Source organism: Gigantopelta aegis, chromosome 14 (genome assembly GCF_016097555.1).
Source record: "Gigantopelta aegis isolate Gae_Host chromosome 14, Gae_host_genome, whole genome shotgun sequence".
In the NCBI taxonomy this organism is placed as follows: Eukaryota; Metazoa; Mollusca; class Gastropoda; order Neomphalida; family Peltospiridae; genus Gigantopelta; species Gigantopelta aegis.
Window position 1 is genome coordinate 56,280,902 of NC_054712.1, and position 19,088 is coordinate 56,299,989.

Below are 19,088 nucleotides of genomic sequence, written 5' to 3' on the forward strand. Positions count from 1 at the left end.
AAAGTGCGGTTCTCTCTATGTCCAAAAATGGTTACACTACCCTATGTATAGTTGATACCTGTGGCACCATGTTTCAATCGTGTTTGAACCGAAATAGTGCAACAAAGGGACGCACAAAACAAAAATGTATAACCTACCGTACTCAGTAGGCTAAATCCCGATGTCAAAGTACTTGCGTCATTATTAACACAATAAATCTTACAAAGACAATCTTCAAAACGTTCCCCGCCATTTTAAATTTGCTAAATAGAGGGAAGCAACTCGCCCTGCGCATTAAAAAAAAGTACTGACTTAATGTGCGCCCTGCTTCATCTTGGAAGTTTGACCCCCCCCCCCCCCCCCCACCTCCCCCCAATCTTGGGCTTAGCCTCTGACATCGCCAGTGACTAAGTCCGGCACAATGGGGGAGGTAAGTTTGAGGTGGGCTGAATTTGGAATACAAATTTTAGTTTCATTTTTATGGACTAAAATTAGAGGCCGAATAATTTAAAGACAAACTTTGACTGTTCGTCTAAAAGTTGAAGTATTTACAAAAAAAATAAAAAATCGTTGTCATGTGTACATTAGCCATAATGGTTGGTGTAGGTTAAACATGCAGTGCCAAAAATATATATAATAAGTATGAATGGCAAGGGAAGATGAGATTGTTTTTGTTGTTGGTTCAAAGGTTTGAAGGAAGCGCCAAATTCAACTGTGTTCCGACGTCCGTGTTTTGAAAAATAGTCCGGTCCGAGTCCGTTTAAAATATTTTATTTATTGAATATCAAAGCAAATATTATGATAGAAATATAGTAAGATTTTAAATAGGTTATATTGAATATAGGTTATAAAATTAAGAGCAAGTGGTATATTATATCATATAGGCTATTAATTATCAACTCCTTCCGTTTTATGCGGATTGAAATCATACAAAATACCCGGATGTAACTTTACAGGGTCAAATAATAAAAACTTTATAAAATATGCTTATAGCATCTTGTCGCAGAGTGGCCGCGGCTCTGGTAAGAACATAATTACGCAAACTCCGGTGCCTGTGTGTTTAATGTGTTTGATATGCATATGCGACATTGATATTTTTAATTCATTTGCCTAAAATAGTATTAAATGTATAGGTTTTCGTGTATGTCACAATTTCGTAGAATTGTTGTTATTTAATGCTTATTATGCCTGAGCATTTGATTCTTATTTTCAGTTCCCCAAACAAATATAAATAGACAGCTAACACTAGTTCAGTTATGATTTTTTTGGAAAAAGTTCGCCCATACCCCACTATATCAAAGGTTCTAAAGCAGGGCTTCTAGACTATGGTAGCCCAACTCTCATAGCTAGTGAAGGGATGTAGAATGTGTGGTTCTTCTACATCCGAACCTTGTTACATACCCTATATATAGCTGGTATTCAAAACTTGTGGCATCACGTTTCAACCGTTTCTCAACCGAAATAGTGCAACAAATGGACACACAAACCAAAAATGTATAACCCACCATACTCACTAAATCCCGATTCAAGTACTTGTGTCATTATTAACAAAATAAATCTTCCAATGACAACCGTCAAAAGTCCCCCGCCATTTTAAATATGCTACATAGAGCGAAGCAACTTGCTTTGCACGTTAAGAAAAGTATTGACATAACGTGCCCTGTGCACTAGGCTAGTGATATTAGAGAAGTCCATTGCAATGTTTTTTGGTTAAAAACCACATGTTCGTTGGTGATAGAACTTTACAACATTTATCTGTAGTACTATAAGAATATCAGTAGTTCTAGGGTGTACACTACCAAATGAAATCCCATAGACGACAATAGTAACATGTGGCTAAAACTCCTACCTGCAGCTTATCAATCGACATAAATGCCATAGATATAAATACTATCATCCCTCACCCTTAAAGTGAATTAGAAAAGAATTGGGGGTCAAGCTGCTCATTTCTGAGATAACGGGTAGCGTCTATGACAACCCTAGTTCCACACAAAATTTTAGTACTTTTTTTTTTTTACGGGTACCCCATACATGTTTCAAGCATAAGGCTACTTGACACAGTAATACTAGATGAAATTCCATACATATTTTGCCCAGATCACAGGGCTTTTGGTGTTCACTTCTCTATCAAAAGTTCAGTGCACTTTGAACTTTGACCCAGGCGGAAATTATTTGGTTTAGTACGTACTACCTGTAACTAGTACAAAATACATTAAAATAACTGTGTACAAAACACAGAACTCACTTTAATTGCTATTTTTTTATTTTATTCAGTGGCAAAATCAGAAATTAAGGAGCCTTCATCTTGTTATTGAAAAATAGTGGTGTTGTCATCGTGATAAGTGTCTAGTTTTGTGATATAACTGTTGTTAATCCATTGCTGATTGACTACAACACAAAATTTAGATGTTTAGAATTATTAGATAACTTTAATGGCATGTTACACATATCGCTGTTGGTGCATTTTCCGTGGGTCCAAAATGGCAGATGACCTCAACTGCAAGTATATCAAAATGTTGGTAACATCAGTCTCTGTATTCTTGAACTGGACCATATACATAATATAATGTATATTATCAGGGGTGGATTCATGATTTTTTTAGGGAAGGTTGCAAGGTTTATAAAGGGCAGCTACATGTAGAGTAGATCTATGCAATGTAGAAAAAGAGAGCACCCAACAAAGTCAAAATTACAATAACTGGCATTACATAATACACTTCTGCAAAAACATCCAGCTGACCAAGATATTACATAACCCCACTAATTTTATTATTTTTAAATTGTACACATATTGATCTGTTAAACACTAAACGGTAAATTGTCTGAGCATTTTAAAATGGGGGGGAGGGGAGGGGGGTACACCCTTAAAACCCTTCCCTTGGATCCATGGTTGATTATTATATCTGTATTATGCTATATAATGTCAAATTATATTGATTTAATTAATTTTGAAAACTTATTGAAAGAGATATACTTGAACTGAATTCATGTACCGGGGTACACCATATACTTGAGGCAAGTGAATGGTCCCTTTTTTTGGCATTGAAAAAACATTTGGTACTATTTTAATAACAATTTAGTGGAAATATTTATAGGGTAAATGCTAATAAAGGTATTAAAACCACAAAAAAGGCTTAAATTAAAAAACATTTAACTGTGCCAATTGGTTTAGGTTTTGTCAATTGTTGCTAAACAGGTTATTTCCCCTTAATGGAAAATTTCCATTTATGGGGCAATTAAAGTTTTTTGTTGTTGTTGAAAATAGTTCTTTAAAATGTATTCCATCAGTACAGCAAAGATTGTTATCATTCTTGTCATATTTAGAAAGTGTCCGCGGTCTCTAGTGATATTTAGATTTTAATGTTGGGCTAGTAAATTTAACTACTATCACCATGCACAATGGCTAGTGAAAAAACAATGTCAAATGCTGCATTTAAGTCTGTTTTGTAAATATGAATATCCTGTTACCCCCAATCTAAGGGTTTTAAAGCTCTATCTTCATCTTTAGGTAACATATCCAGTTATTACTATTTGCTAAATTTTATTTATTTAAAGTAGGGCTAGTCAATTTTCATTCGTGGCTAGTAAAGTTTTAAAATCTCTGATCCCATGGCTAGTGGATTTTTATAAGAATTCTAGAAGCCCTTCTAAATACTAACCCTAAAACTAACCCTTTACCATTGAAAGGGGGATACGGGTGGAAGTGGAAAAAAAATAAAATTCTGGGAACAATTCAAACATTTTATTCAGTATAGCATCGCGATTCGCTACGTTGTTTCAGAGATCACCACACTCAAGGGGTAAGAAAAATGGAATTCTTACCTGCATTATTGATGAGTATTATTCTACATTTAATTCCCATTTATCATGGTGTGTTAATAAAAATCATTATGGCTTTATTTTAGGGCCAGCAAGTACGAAGTTTTCACAGATGTTTGCCAGCCAGCAGTGGACACATGTTTGTGGTAAATGACAGTGCTTCTAGATTATGGTAGCCCCACTCCCATGGCTAGTGATATTCAATGTTGGGCTAGTAAATAACTACTATTGCCATGCCCGACAGCTAGTGATATTTTCCCTACTTTATATTATATCCATGGGTAGGGTTTCTAGATTATGGTAGCCCCACTCCCATGGCTAGTGATATTCAATGTTGGGCTGGTAAATAACTCAGGGTTCGTACGCGTTTTGGAAATTCGTCACAGTGTTTTCCAGGACCTTAAAAGTTTTGGAAAATCAGGTTTTGTTACCTTGGCTGTGGAAAAGTTATGAAAAATTATGTCCTTGCCGTAAATAAAATGTATGAAAAAAATGGTTTGTTTCACCAATATTTAGCCCCGACCCAACGTCCCGTTTTAGCTAATATAATGAGGTGCTTTTATAGCCTAGCCAACGAAAATGGTTCCGTTTTGGTAGTGGTTCCGTTTTAGCCTGATCCCGAAAGATTAACTCAGGCTATCTGCGCTTGCACTTGCGCAGACCGTCACGAGTGAGGTGCCGTTATAGCCTAGCCAACGAAAATGGTTCCGTTTTGGTAGTGGTTCCATTTTAGCCTGATCCCGAAAGATTAATTCAGGCTATCTGTGCTTGCGCTTGCACATATCATCACGAGTTTGCTGCGAGTTTGATGTATCTGTGATTTGAATGACCATTGCACCTATTGACTCCATTTAAAATGCCTGGAAAGTGTGTGTTCAGTAACCTGTGGTTAACAAAGGAACTGTACAACGATTGGCTCGCGAAAGCAGGTCAAGATGGAGCAGATCCTGATCGACACAGAGCGCGATGTACGTTGTGTTTAAAAACATTTGATATCGGAAATATGGGTGAGGCCGCAGTCGTCAGTCACCTGAATGTTCACTTCTTCAATCCAGAAACAGCCAAACCAGGATCCAGCAAATCCAATGACGAGAGCGAGATGCCAGCAGCTTCAGAGACAGAACAGCGACAGGTAGGCTGTAATATTCTTGTGGGAAGACTTCCGAATTCCCAGCCCCTCCTCCCCCCCCCCCCCCCCCCCACCCTTTCTATTAAATACAAAATAAATGTATTTACTTTTATATTAATTTTAGGGTTAAGGTTAGGGGCCATTCAACTATTATGTAACGCTTAGAGGGTGGGGGTTTAATTTAAGTCCAAGCGTTAGGTTGTGTTACGGGGGGGGGTATTGAACAGCGTTACGTAACACAATTTTGTTTTCCCGTATTTTCCAGACTATAACGCACCCCTGGCTTGTTTTTTTAAAAACATTTTAGAGGATCCATTCATATTATAAGAAGCACCGTTTTACAAGCCACACGTTACTTTCAAGTGTTGACGGTCCAGTGGCCAAACGTGTATCCGGTTTTTTTTAGCGACTTTTCCTGGGTGCATTGTTCGTTAATAGACTTGTTCTTGTTTATAATAGCTATATTCTTAAGGAACTTGTAATGTATATATTTAACTCATTAAGTAAACCTACTATTTACGATTACACTTGTCGTTTCTTTGTTCTTGGAATTTGAGACAGAAATAAACAAGGCTTAGAGTTGGAAAACAAATGTAGGTCAAATACCATGTGCGATCTGCTGGTTGAGTGTAAAAGATTTACTTGTTGACTCTTGATGTTCACTTGGTTGTGTTAAATTATTCTGTACTGGTAATACGTAATTCCAAACAAAGAGTACTGGTACAATTTATTGTTCCCATATTCAGTAATCCTGTGAAAAAATGTGTGCGTTTAAAACAAGCAGTCTGTAAAACCACCGCGCACAACTAAGATGCTCTTATCGGTGTCACGTGACGTCTTGCATGCCCCAGTTACGCGGGAGGCACGTATTGCTAAAAACAACTGTATTTCGTTTCCGGTATTCCAGTTTTTTAAATCTGTGTGGCATGTCTGCATCTGATCATGATCCCTCGTTGGCTGCTGCCTGAGCAACTGACAACAAAGGCATGTGAACATGCACACTACGCCTACATTATATTTAAGCCAAAAGTAAAACAAAAGTGAGAAACTTTACCGTAACCTAGACTTTTTAATCAATCCATACAAAATTGCATGAATGTGTTTTTTTCTGTCCTGATGATTGTTTATAGTAAAGGGAATTTTTATTTTGTTATACAGGGTATCCTTACGAATGTGGTACACCGAGATGATCACTGGAAAGCAGAACTTGGCATTGAAAACAGTTGTTGGCAACTACTCGTACAAAAGCTGTGAAAAGATTGATGATTTATTTCAGAAAATGTTCCCTGATAGCAAAATAGCCAAGATATTTACATGTGGAGAGAAAAAGTGTGCATATGTTATTTGTTTTGGCCTGGCACCATATTTCAGAGATGAACTTCTGGACAAGTTCTGTGATTTGGATTATGTCTTGCTTTTTGATGAATCACTGAATCATAAAACTCAGAACAAGCAGCTTGATATCTATGTGAGATTTTGTGATAAAGATACCAGGAAAGTGACCACGAGATATTTCGATTCTGCATTCATTGGCCATGCTACAGCAAATTATATGATAGTTCATTTCACGGAATTGACAAAAAAGCTTAAACTTGGAAACATGATTCAGCTTAGTATGGATGGCCCCAACATAAACTGGTCATTTTATGATAAACTCTCTGCTGAACTGAAAAGTGTTAATACTGCTCCATCACTCATTAATATTGGCAGCTGTGGTTTGCACGTTATTCATGGGGGTTTTAAAAGTGCTTGTGATTCTGTTGACTGGGATATTGCTGGACTTTTGAGAGCAATGCATACACTGTTTAAAGATACACCGGCCAGCAGGGAGGATTACGAAGAAATCAATGGTTGTAAACTCTATCCCCTGAAACACTGTGCAACACGGTGGGTAGAGGATGTTCCAGTAGCTAACAGGGCAATGGAGGTGTTGCCACTGATGAAAAAGTATGTAGAAACTGTCCAGCAACATCCTAATAAATATACTGTTCTCAAAACGCAGTCATTTAAAAGAGTGAAAGATGCTAGTGAGAATCCTTTGACATTAGTAAAGCTCCAGTTCTTTGTGTCTTTAGCCGAGGAATCTTTGCCATTTCTGGTAAAATTCCAGACTGATAATCCAGTGCTGCCATTTCTCAGCAAAGAATTGGAGAAACTCATGAGAAATTTGATGATGAGGTGTGTAAAAAGTGGCATTCTTAATAAAGCTGATATTCCATCTCTTCTTCTGAAAGTTGACATCACTAAAAGTGAGGTGTTGAAAAGTTACAAACATGTCAATGTTGGATTCTCAGCCACTCACAAACTGAAAGAACTGATAGCAACTAAAACAATATCTGAGAGGCAGGAACTGAAGTTTCAAATGGAATGTAGGGACATGCTTGTGAAAGAGATTGGGAAACTTCTGGAAAAGAGTCCCTTGAAATATTCACTGACACGCAATGTGATGTACCTTGCACCCGGACACATGGTTGCTGATCCAGAAGATTGCAGGGCTCGTTTTAGTTGTGTGTTGTCAACTTTGGTGCACTGCAAACGTATCAAGGAGCATACTTGTGATGGACTGCTCAAGGAGTACGACACATTCTTTCAGGAAGTGGTGAGGCCCAATAAACATAAATTCAAGGACTTCGATATGAAAAGCTGTCGTCTTGACAACTTTCTTGGAGAGTACATGGATAAGAACAATGCCTATACAGCTCTTTGGGCAGTCATTAGGATGTTACTCGTATTATTACATGGACAGGCATCAGTAGAACGAGGGTTTTCCATCAATAAAGTCCTGATGGTGGACAATATGAGTGAAATCAGTATTTCTGCCCAGAGTTGTGTATGATTACATTCAAGCATGTGGAGGGATATTAAATGTGCACATAACCAAGGAGATCATATTAGCTGCCCAGAGTGGCAGGATGAGATACACACAATTCCTTGAGCAAAAGAAAACCGAAAAAACTGAAAGTGAGGTTTCTAGAAAAAGGAAATTGCTACTCTAGCAGATTATTGAATTAGAGACAAAGCGAGCACGGTTAGAAAAAGATATCGAATCACTGTCTTCATCTGCTGATGAACTGGCAGAATCTGCTGAGAAAAAAGGAAATCTCACTGATTTGACTAAATCTAATAGTTTCAGGAAGACTGTGAAAGCAAAAAAACTTGAAATTTACCGTAGGTCGTAAATTGTGAAATAATAAAACTGAGAGAGAAGTCCAACTGATAATTCAGACCACAAACCCATAAGGAGTAGGATTTTGGGCATTTTAAAGGTATGGGTTATTAACTGAATAAGAAGAAAGAAACACGACAACTTTTTGTGAAGCAATACTTCTGTATTCATATTTCTGGCAATCTGCCTTACATATCATCATAGTCATGTCCACTCCAAGAATAAAACTGAATTTAAAACGCCAAAATAAATTACATTAAATTTTTTATTACTAGTAAGCCTACATGTATACCACGCAGATTAGTCAAGGCAAAAGTTCTAACTCTGACAAACATGTCTAAAAACTGCAAAAAACACTTTGTTGTGATTGAGTTTGCTTGAAAATGGTTTTGGAAATTTGGATTTGTGGGCTATGCAAAGTTTTGGAAAAGTTATGGAAATTTTGACAGCTCAAAGTGTACGAACCCCAATAACTACTGTTGCCATGCCTGACGGCTAGTGGATTTTTTGGGTCAAATGTTGCAGTTAAGTCCATTTTATAAATATGAATATCCTGCCCCTACCCCATCCCCCCAATCTTAGTGTTTTTAAGCTCTACCTCCCTCTTTAAGTGACATATCTGATTATTACTATTAATTAGTAAAATGTATTAACTTAAAGTAAAGTAAAGAAGGCTAGTGAACTTTTAATCGTGGCTAGTAAATTTTTTTAATCACTGATCCCATGGCTAGTGGATTTTAAAACAATTCTAGAAGCCCTGTAAATGACTTTTAAAATGTTTTATAATTCACTGGTAGAGCACAGTCCTGAGGTGCCATGGGTTACTGGATCAATCTCTCTTGATGGAATCAACTTTTTCCCCCTTCCCAACCAGTGCCAGTCTGGTCTATGGTAAAGTACATATAAAAGATTCCTTGCTGCCATATGTTGGGCACAATATATAGATGTGTTTTAAAATGTGTTACACTTACAGTGGTAACGGCTATTCCTTTCTTTCTTTCGTTTTGAAGAATGTTACTTGAATATTTAAATTTGATTTTGTCTTTGTAGCACAGAGACACACCAGAAAACAATTCTGATACACCATTTGAATTCACAAATGAAAATAAAAAGGTAAAATGGAAGCAGAAATATTTTCAAATATTAATTGACATTTACCAAAGCACTTCTTGTAGAGTGCTTTGCTGCTAGCAAAAACCCTCTGTAAATTTGTCTCTCATTAATTTTTCATATTCCAGAGTACGTTTTACTTAGCGCAATAAATATTGTAGGTAAATTATTATATATAAGAATGCCATATTTGGAATATTCGTATATATATGTATTACATTTTACTACATTATGTATAGTGGTGACCAGAACTTCCTATAATAATGTGTATTTAAAAAGATGTACACAGGGGTACAGAAAGTACTTGCCCACTCACTAAATGCGAGTACAAATTCTCATGGACGAGTTGAAAAATGCAACTACCACTGTACCAGTCCAAATGGTGATATGTCTTTTTCTGACTGACAGTATTTTTTTTTTTTTTTTTCATTTTTAATATTGTAAATATTTATGAAAGAAGTGTGAAAAACTTTGTCTTTATTAGAATATTAGACAGTGTATATTATTAAACATTAATATTTTGTTCTATAGGCTGGTGGACAAATAGAAATTGTGGCAAGCTAGTAAATTGTACTTGATTCTGGTCTGGTGGACTAGTGAAATATTCTTCATTTCTGCACCCCTGTGTATATGTACATCAGTTACTGGTAATAAAATTAATTCATAAGATTTATTTTCAAAATTCTGAATGTTTATTGTTGTATGATCTATATCTTATCAGTTTAATTCTGAATTTTAGAGATGTGAGGCTATTATTGCAAACTATCCAAATGGACACCAAGCTGCAGCAGTTATCCCCCTTCTTGATGTGGCTCAGCGCCAGCATGGTAAGTAAAACAGAACTTACTGGTAATATGTGTTATTAGCCTGTGTTGTAGTAGTTATAAAATGTCAGCTGTTTATCAACTTGTTCAGTTTTGGTAGGAATCCTTTGAAAATAAGACTTAATTTTTTTTCTTGCTTCATAACAGGTTGGCTACCAATATCTGCGATGCATAAAGTGGCTGAAGTTCTTAACATGCCCAAGATGAGAGTGTATGAAGTCGCCACGTTTTATACAATGTTTAACAGGTATGTTGAAGTCGTCACATTTTACATGTTTAAGGTGTGTTGAAGTTGCCACATTGTGTATGTTTATTAATGGTTGGGGTTTTTTTTTTTTTTTTTTTTTTTTTTTTTTTTTCATGTTTAGTAGATTCTTTTGGTTCTTATAGGGAATACCGAATACTTCACATTACAAACTGTCATCATCAAAGTAATTGTGCACATGAATGTTTTTCTTTAAAAGTTGTTCTGTTCTTTGGTATGTGTGTTGGGTTTTTTAAAAGTAATTTATCCTTGAAACTGAAATGTCAAAATGTTTTGCATTTACTTGTTTCAAGATACAATGTGAAAATTTGTGGTTGTAATGCTGGATCCGTTTGTAGAAAATTATGCATATGGAAAGAAATTTCACATGACCTGATGTGACAATATTGATATTTCAATAAAAAAAACCCGAATTAAATGACATTTACTGGATCAAATAGACAATAACACCTGCAAATCTAAAAACTCCATGTGGTTATCTCCTACTTGTAATCCCACATTTGATCTATTCTGGAACAAGCCGTAACCAGAAATACCCTGAGCATTCAGAATAGCTACAAGTGAAATATTTACCTTTACAATTTTTATAAAAAGTAATAACTGTGTGTATGTGTATGCATGTATGGCACTATAGCTGAGTTGTTTGTTACAGGGAGCCTGTAGGAAAGTACTTTGTACAGATCTGCACAACAACCCCGTGCAATCTGGGAGGTGTAGGGTCGGACATTATTCTGGAAACCATTAAGAAAAACTTAGGTTTGTATTAGCTTTTAAACTTAAACTGTTGTGCAATACATGTAAGAGGGCACAACTGGTACATGAGAAATGCATGTGGTGTCATTTCCCCACAGACAGAACAATATAAATACACCAAAAAAATATTGATTGTGGGATATTGGTTGGGATGGGGGAAATTTCATGGGTCCATCTAAGGATATTCTTTCTGTGACCTATCGTAGCGGAAGTGAATGAGCTACCACTGAACTACATCCCACCCCATCTGGATTCATTAATATTCTTATCTTTGTTTAAAACCTAATAACCAATATTTATGTCCATAAGTGCTGTGGTTTTGAGCATTCAGTCATTCCCGTCACAGTCGGTAGAGGTGCTTGGGTCGTAGAGTCGAACCTTCTTGGAGGACCGTGCAGGTTTTTCCCAATTCCAATCAGTGCCTAACAACATGTATATCAAAGGCCATGGTATGTGCTTGTCTGTCAGTGGGGAAGTGCATATATGAAAGACCCTTTAATGCAGCAGGTTTCCACTAAATATTTTGTGTCAAAATTACCTCTTTTTTTTTTTTACATTCAATAGCCTATGATTAATCAATGTGCTCAAGTGGTGTCATTAAACAAAACAAACTTATTATTTTTCTTTCATGTATATTCATTCCATTTTTTTTCATTTCAACTTATTTTCGTGTTATATCCTGTTACGATTCAAGCACGCTGTCCTGGGCACACACACACCTCAGCTATCTGGGCTGTCTGTCCAGGACAGTTAGTTAGTTGTTAGTGGTTAGAGAGAGAGAAGAGGGTGTAGTGGTCTTACACCTACCCATTGTGTCGTTAAACCTCACTCTGGGTGGGAGCCAGTACCAGGCTGCGAACCTGTACCTTCCAGCCTTATGTCCGATGGCTTAGCCATGACACCACCGATGCTGGTCCATGTGTATTCAAAGGTTGATGTTTATATTTATTTTCAGGTATTGATGTAGGGGAGACAACTAAGGACAAAAAGTTCACTCTGGCTGAGGTGGAATGTCTTGGTGCTTGTGTCAACGCACCCATGATACAGATCAATGATAATTATTACGTAAGTTTTCAAGTTTGCCGTTTTTAAAAAATTTACTGAATAATGTCAAGACAATGTAATGTTTACAGGCCATGTATGGCAATTACCATGCATATTGTCATGATGGGTTTGTGAATGGGCTAGCTCTGGCACTTGCCAAACTCCAGACATTGTCATTTAAGGGAAGCTATCAATCTATAGTCTGTCCCACAGGGAACGTCTTGTTTTTTTATACTATGAAATTTTTCTACAGGTTATTTATTTCTGAGCCGATTGATTTGTAACTTGCACTCAATAATATATATATATATATATATATATATATTTTCCAAAACACTTACTTTTCTTCTTACATCAAACCAAACTGAAATGTTTACAAAAAAAACATTTTAATGGAATGATGGGATGGACTATAGCTCCCCATCACTCTCTTGAGACTAGTTCAAGGAGGCTAATTTTAAGAACCCCTTTGGCGTGTGAATTTTAATAAATAAATAGTACTACAAAAGTTTCATAATATATGTCAATGCTCAGTATGCCACTGTTTTAAATGGCTCTCTGTAATCTAAGTTAGAGGATATTGAAGAAATTAATCTGACATTAGTATTAATGTTTAGCTACTGTTTGATATTTTTTTATTATAACAACAATCCAGCCAGTGCACCACAACTGGTATATCAGAGGCTGTGGTATGTGCTATCCTGTCTGTGGGATGGTGCATATAACTATGATAACTACGTGTCCGAATTACCAAATGTTTGACATCTAATAGCTAATGATTAATTAATCAATGTGCACTAGTGGTGTCGTTAAACAAAACAAACTTCTTCTTATAAAAACAATTTTGTTTCATTTCCAGGAAGATCTGACCCCCGAGGATACAGATCGGATACTGAATGACATAAAGGCTGGGAAGATACCAAAACCTGGACCTCAGTACGTTTTCATAGGAATATGATATGTTGAATCCAGAAATGGAGAAAATGCTACTGTTTGCCTGTCCTAAGACCATGTTCTGTTCCTGAATTCCAAATTAACTGATTGAAAATTTGTGTGTGCTGTTTACATTTGGTCTATTTTATTTGCTCCCAATATTGGTATGAGTCGGATTATGTTGTAACTTGCAGATAAATGTCATTGATAATACAGCTTGTCATTAACATTCAGCAGTAGCTTGTTCAAGAGGTTGGGTATTTTTACATACAAACCAAACAGTTCAAAAAATCTCCACAACAAAAAACATACATGTTTACAAAAAGTAATCTGGTGCTTGGCAAAATAGGTGTTCCACAGCATTGCCGATTGCTATTGGGCTTGATGTATGCTTCTGGCTGATTCATTATGACATATAGAGCTTTCTGAATGATTGTGAATGCCTAGGATTATTCATAGGGCTTGATGTATGCTTCTGGCTGATTCAGTATGACATACAGAGCTTTCTGAATGATTGTGAATGCCTAGGATTGTTCATAGGGCTTGATGTAAGCTTCTGGTTGATTCAGTATGATATATAGGGCTTAGTGAATTGATTGTGAATGCCTAGGATTGTTCACGGGGCATGAACATAAGACTTTGTCTCCCACCGCAATATTTTAAAGAATTGCCATGGGTGAAACAGCCCACCGGTGACAATTTTGAGCCTGCCTATGGCAGTTTTTTGAAAAGTGACATTTGCAGCAAATAAACATGACTGAAAAGTTATTTTATCGTATGTAAGACATATTTTTAATTGTGCAAATGCTAAATATTAGCAGACAATATACACCAGGTGTATACGTTTTGCCATTGTTGAGGAGCTTTACCGATGGCACATAAGTTCCGTCAGTGATGCACTTTACCTACGGCAATTTATATCTCAATGACGGCAATTGCCACCGGTGCCATCGTTAAGTTCAAGCCCTGGTTCACCATCATTAAAATGCTACTGGTTTGACTTTGGTTTGGAGGTACTCGCATTACACTGGAATAAATTCACATGTATTCTCTAGACTATGTTTGGCACCAAATAACTGCAGTTTGAAATGTGCTGAGGTGTTGATAAACAAAAACCGGCCTCGGTGGCATCATGGTTAGGCCATCGGTCTACAGGCTGGTAGGTAATGGGTTCGGATCCCAGTCGAGGCATGGGATTTTTAATCCAGATACCGACTCCAAACCCTGAGTGAGTGCTCCGCAAGGCTCAATGGGTAGGTGTAAACCACTTGCACCGACCAGTGATCCATAACTGGTTCAACAAAGGCCATGGTTTGTGCTATCCTGCCTGTGGGAAGTGCAAATAAAAGATCCCTTGCTGCTAATCAGAAAGAGTAGCCCATGTAGTGGCGACAGCGGGTTTCCTGTCAAAATCTGTGTGGTCCTTAATCATATGTCTGACGCCATATAACCGTAAATAAAATGTGTTAAGTGCGTCGTTAAATAAAACATTTCTTTCTTTCTTTCTTGATAAACAAATTTACCTTTTGTATTTCCAGAAGTGGACAAGACTGGAGATTTGCATCTGAACCCAAAGGAGGCCTCACTTCATTAACAGAACCCCCAAAAGGACCCGGATTTGGCTGTCGTAGTGACTTGTGACAGTATTAACTAAAAGACTACTTATTGTGGACACTTTCATGGAAATAGCTATGCTAGAACGATGGAAAATTATTCGGTAGAACACAAAAATGTGCTGTTACTTTCTTGTATATATAAATATATTGATTTGTGTGAAATAATTTATATGTGAACAGCTGTTTTGTTATTGTTTTATATTTATTAATTCATTTTAATTTACCCTGTGCTGTTATCCAGTTGAGGTTCAGGCTCACTAATCCTGGATGCATGCTTTAGATGTTTGTCTGTTTGGGACAGCAGTTAATGGCTACTCTGCACTTACTCTAGATTAAGAGTGGTTACTGGGGTATGAACCCAGGACCTACCAGTCATAAACCCAGATTGAGAGAACAGTCGGTGACCTGAATTGAACAGAAGTTTGTGCAGTGGCCTTACTCCTCACCTTTGACCTTTACATTTTCAGCTGGTAGAGAAATGTCTTTCCACCTTCTCCCAACGGTAAACCTGATGGGCAATATTTGTCATCGTCATGGCCAGGGTACTAATTGACAGAGATCTCTTGAAGAACATCACATTTTTCTTGCATATCTCTTGCTTTATAAGAGGGGTGGGATTTAGCTCCGTCGGTTGAGTGCTCGTTTAGGTGGAGCCACTCAACTGATTGTATTTTTTCTCTCGTTCCAACCAATGCACCACAACTGGTCAACGGCTGTGGTATGTCCTTTCATGTCTGTTGGAAACTGCATATAAAAGATCCCTTGTTGCATTTAGAAAATGTATGTGAGTTTCCTCTGATGACTGTCAGAATTACCAAATGTCTGACATCCATTAGCCGATGATTAATTAATCAATGTGCTCTAGTGGTTTCGTTAAACAAAAGTTTTTGCACTATGAGATCCCAAAGTGGTGAGAGTTTAGTGAATTAGTCGTCTTAGATTCATGTCTAACCGCTCTATGTAACTTGTAAGTGGATATCGTCTGAGTGGAGCAGACAAGAACTTGCTGTGATTGTTGTCTTTTATCCAGGACACGCACACACAAAGGCACACACTCATTCACACATATACACACAAACACACACTCGTCCAAACACATACACACTCATCCACACACGTACACAGAGAGAGAGAAGAGACGCACACACACACATCCATGTGTTGTTACTTTGGTCCAATCCACTAAGTAATCATTATGGGTCTGAGCGACAATGTGATGATTTCTATTGCTTTAGGTGGTTTTTGAACCCAGTATGTACAGACTTAAAGCCAGTGGTTACTAAAATCTGCCAAAAAAAGATGTCACTATACAAGGGCTTTTTCCAACTGTTCACAAAGCAATGGGAGGTTAGCAGCTCTGTAAATCTTAGTTTTAGCATTATGCCTGGTGTGTCTGCTGTAGAATTTAGTCTGAACACTTGTCTCCATCTGTGTGTTCATTTGTTCCATGTATGGTTTTCTTAATACGATAGAGCTAAAACTGTATGTGTAGCTTTATCGTATGTCGAGCTACAGATCAAGTTTGATTTTCACGAAAATTTGCCTATTTTTGACAGAATTATGACCCTTGAATTTAGGAAAATTTATGGGGGCCGAGTAGGGGACATGTATAATTGGTTTAGCAGTACTCTAAGAATGCGTGTTAGCCCCATATGGGTCTAACTGGAAGGGACAATATATTTCGTCTCCATCCTGTCTGTCTCTGTTCGTCTGACCCCACATATACATGTAGTCGAGGGATACTGCCGTAAATGGAATTTATCCATGTTCGACAGAGTTGTAGCCCTTGAACTTAAGGTCCCTGTAGCAGCCGACGTGTGTTACTTTTAGCACTACTGAGTCTCAGAATGCCTGTTTTATTGATGATGAATAAACAACTAAATTGCCTCCCGCCTGTACCATGTTTTCAGTTCTGGAACAATCTTCATGGAATTAAACTACATGCATTCTACACAAATGACATAAAGTAAGTTTTTTAATATCTTGTTGAATTTATTATTACGATCCCATTTGCACACACACTCATGGTGTCTGTGTGCTGGGCAGCACTGTAGTAGCTTCACTGTTCTGCCCTGTTGTAGGTTTAATGGTCTGCCCTGTTGTAGGTTCAGTGGTCTGCCCTGCTGTAGGTTCAGTGGTCTGCCTTGCTGTAGCCGCGGCAGTATGTGCTGTGGCCTCATCACTTGGGGGTGTTGTTGGTGTACTGGGTGGTCCTGTTGCCGGGGTGCTGGATGGCATTTTACTTGGTTCATGGATACGACAGTCACACTCTGGGTAGAAATAGCAGTATTCCTCTGCAAAGAAATTTAACACTAATGAAAATATTTTTGGGTTGCTAAGCTTAGGTGTTCGAGAAATGTCTGCAGTGCATACCATTTAAAAAAAAAAAATTGCTATTTAATTTTTTTTAAAAATAAAAATGATAAATACTAAACAATATAATATAGTCATACACAAATATAATGCCAGTTTGTGATGTAATGTCATGTATATACTACTCAAAAGAATTTAAGGGTCAAAAATTTATAACCAAATAAATTTCAGAGTGTATTAGATTGATGATGTAAACTACACCAAAAATTTAATTTATTGTTCCATATTTACAAAAAAACACAAATAAACGTCACTGTATACAAGAAAGTCACATGACATGCTGTCAAAGTTGTAGGTTGTCAAACATGGATTTTACACATTAGAACATTCGTTTAATAGTGTGTGAATCCACCCCTGGCGCGAATACACTCGACACATCGTTGCCTCATGCTGTTGATCAGACGTCTGAAGAACTCTTGGGGAATGGCCTGCCACTCTGCCATAAGAAGTTGACCCAGATCATGAAGGTTGGCCGGATGGGCATGGTTATCCCGAACTCTCCTGCCTAATTCGTCCCAGGCGTGCTCTATTGGGGCCAAGTCAGGCGAATATGCTGGCCAATCCATCCTGGCGATACCTTGTTGTCTGAGAAAGTCCGTTACCACCCTGGCGCGGTGGGGTCTGGCATTGTCATCCTGCAGAACTGCCCCGCCGCCAATCTGCTGAAGGCCTGGGAGAACCAACGGCCGGATAATCTCATTCAGATAGCGGATTCCATTCAGATTGCCATCCACCACATAGAGGGGGGTCCTGTGGTGGATAGAGATGCCGCCCCACACCATGACGCTGCCACCACCGAACCGGTGACGTTGTCTAACGTTAACGTCAGCGAAGCGCTCCCCAGGACGTATGTAGACACGAACCCGACCGTCGTTGAACTGGAGACTAAACCTGGACTCATCAGTGAACATCACTCGACCCCACTGAACACGTTGTCACCGCAGATGAAGCGTGCACCAGTGACGTCTGGCCGTTCTGTGATGTGGTAGGAGTGGTGGTCGAACAGCCTGGCGACGGCAGCGTAGATTATTGGCTCTCAGACGATTGCGTATGGTTTGATCAGACACTCGAGTTCCAGTCGCAGTCCGCAGATTGTCACGTAATCGGCGTGCAGTGGTTGTGCGTTGACGTAGAGCCATATTGGTGATGTAGCGGTCCTCTCTATTTGTAGTGCTTCGGGGTCTTCCCGAACGTGGACGATTTCGAACAGAATTCGTTGCTTGGTACCGTTGCCACAGTCGGCCAACGACACTCTGACTGACACCAAGTCTCAGAGCAACATTTCTTTGCGTATTGCCATCCTGAAGCCAAGCAATAGCCCTTCCTCGATTTTCGATAGTCAGTTGACGTCGTACCATTGTCGAATTTGGAGTGTGCACCGTACACGAACGCAAGCTCCAATTATACGGAAATTCAGCATTGGGAACATGGAATACACATGCAAAGCGTGCAAATGAAGCGCTTTGTGAAAAAGCAAGTTATGGGCACTTAGCAGACCTTTCGCTTTCGCCCTAATTTACGTGCAAATGTAAGCATGTTTTCGCCATTAGAACTAGTCGACAGTGTTAATGACAGTGGATTTTAATTCATTTATGGGTTGCTTAGACCCACTTTCGTCAAAATGGAACAATACCATGCGTGACATTATGGTCTAGCTAATATAATTGACATTCAGAAAATAATGTCGAAAATATCGTCTGACCCTTAAATTCTTTTGAGTAGTATATTTTATCTTTATGTATAACTATTCTTTGTAATTGCATGTGACAAAACAAAATATTTTATTCCTTTTAAAAATAGAAATACCGCAACCCCACAACCCAGTTATTATTTATAAAATCAGACTACGGACATTTTTAAATACCCTAATAAATTTCCAAATATCACACGTGATCATCAGTTACACAGATTTATTTCCGTGATCTCATCAGACAACAAAAACAAGAAGATTAGAACTAATGTTTGCTACTTTAGAACATTTGTTACGAAGCAGGACGTTTTGTTTAATGAAGCACTTACTGAAACGGCAGTATTCCGAAATGGGTTTTTTCGTCGATGCTCCATCCGGCAGGGTTGG

At 38.0% G+C, this 19,088-nt stretch overlaps 2 protein-coding genes across 2 annotated transcripts; both read left to right on the forward strand.

Annotated features, from left to right (window-relative positions):
* Nucleotides 1-892: 892 nt before the first annotated feature.
* Nucleotides 893-14,815, forward strand: LOC121388879 (NADH dehydrogenase [ubiquinone] flavoprotein 2, mitochondrial-like). The gene is made up of 9 exons (XM_041520408.1): nt 893-1,001; nt 3,885-3,944; nt 9,144-9,206; nt 9,943-10,030; nt 10,175-10,274; nt 10,945-11,048; nt 12,001-12,110; nt 12,949-13,025; nt 14,561-14,815. The coding sequence occupies exons 1-9, from the start codon at nt 963-965 to the stop codon at nt 14,661-14,663; spliced, it is 744 nt and encodes a 247-aa protein (XP_041376342.1). The 5' UTR covers nt 893-962; the 3' UTR covers nt 14,664-14,815.
* LOC121388878 lies at nt 3,953-8,677 on the forward strand. The gene is made up of 2 exons (XM_041520407.1): nt 3,953-4,930; nt 6,086-8,677. Exons 1-2 carry the CDS (start codon nt 4,833-4,835, stop codon nt 7,761-7,763), a joined length of 1,776 nt encoding a protein of 591 aa, XP_041376341.1. The 5' UTR covers nt 3,953-4,832; the 3' UTR covers nt 7,764-8,677.
* Nucleotides 14,816-19,088: the final 4,273 nt, after the last annotated feature.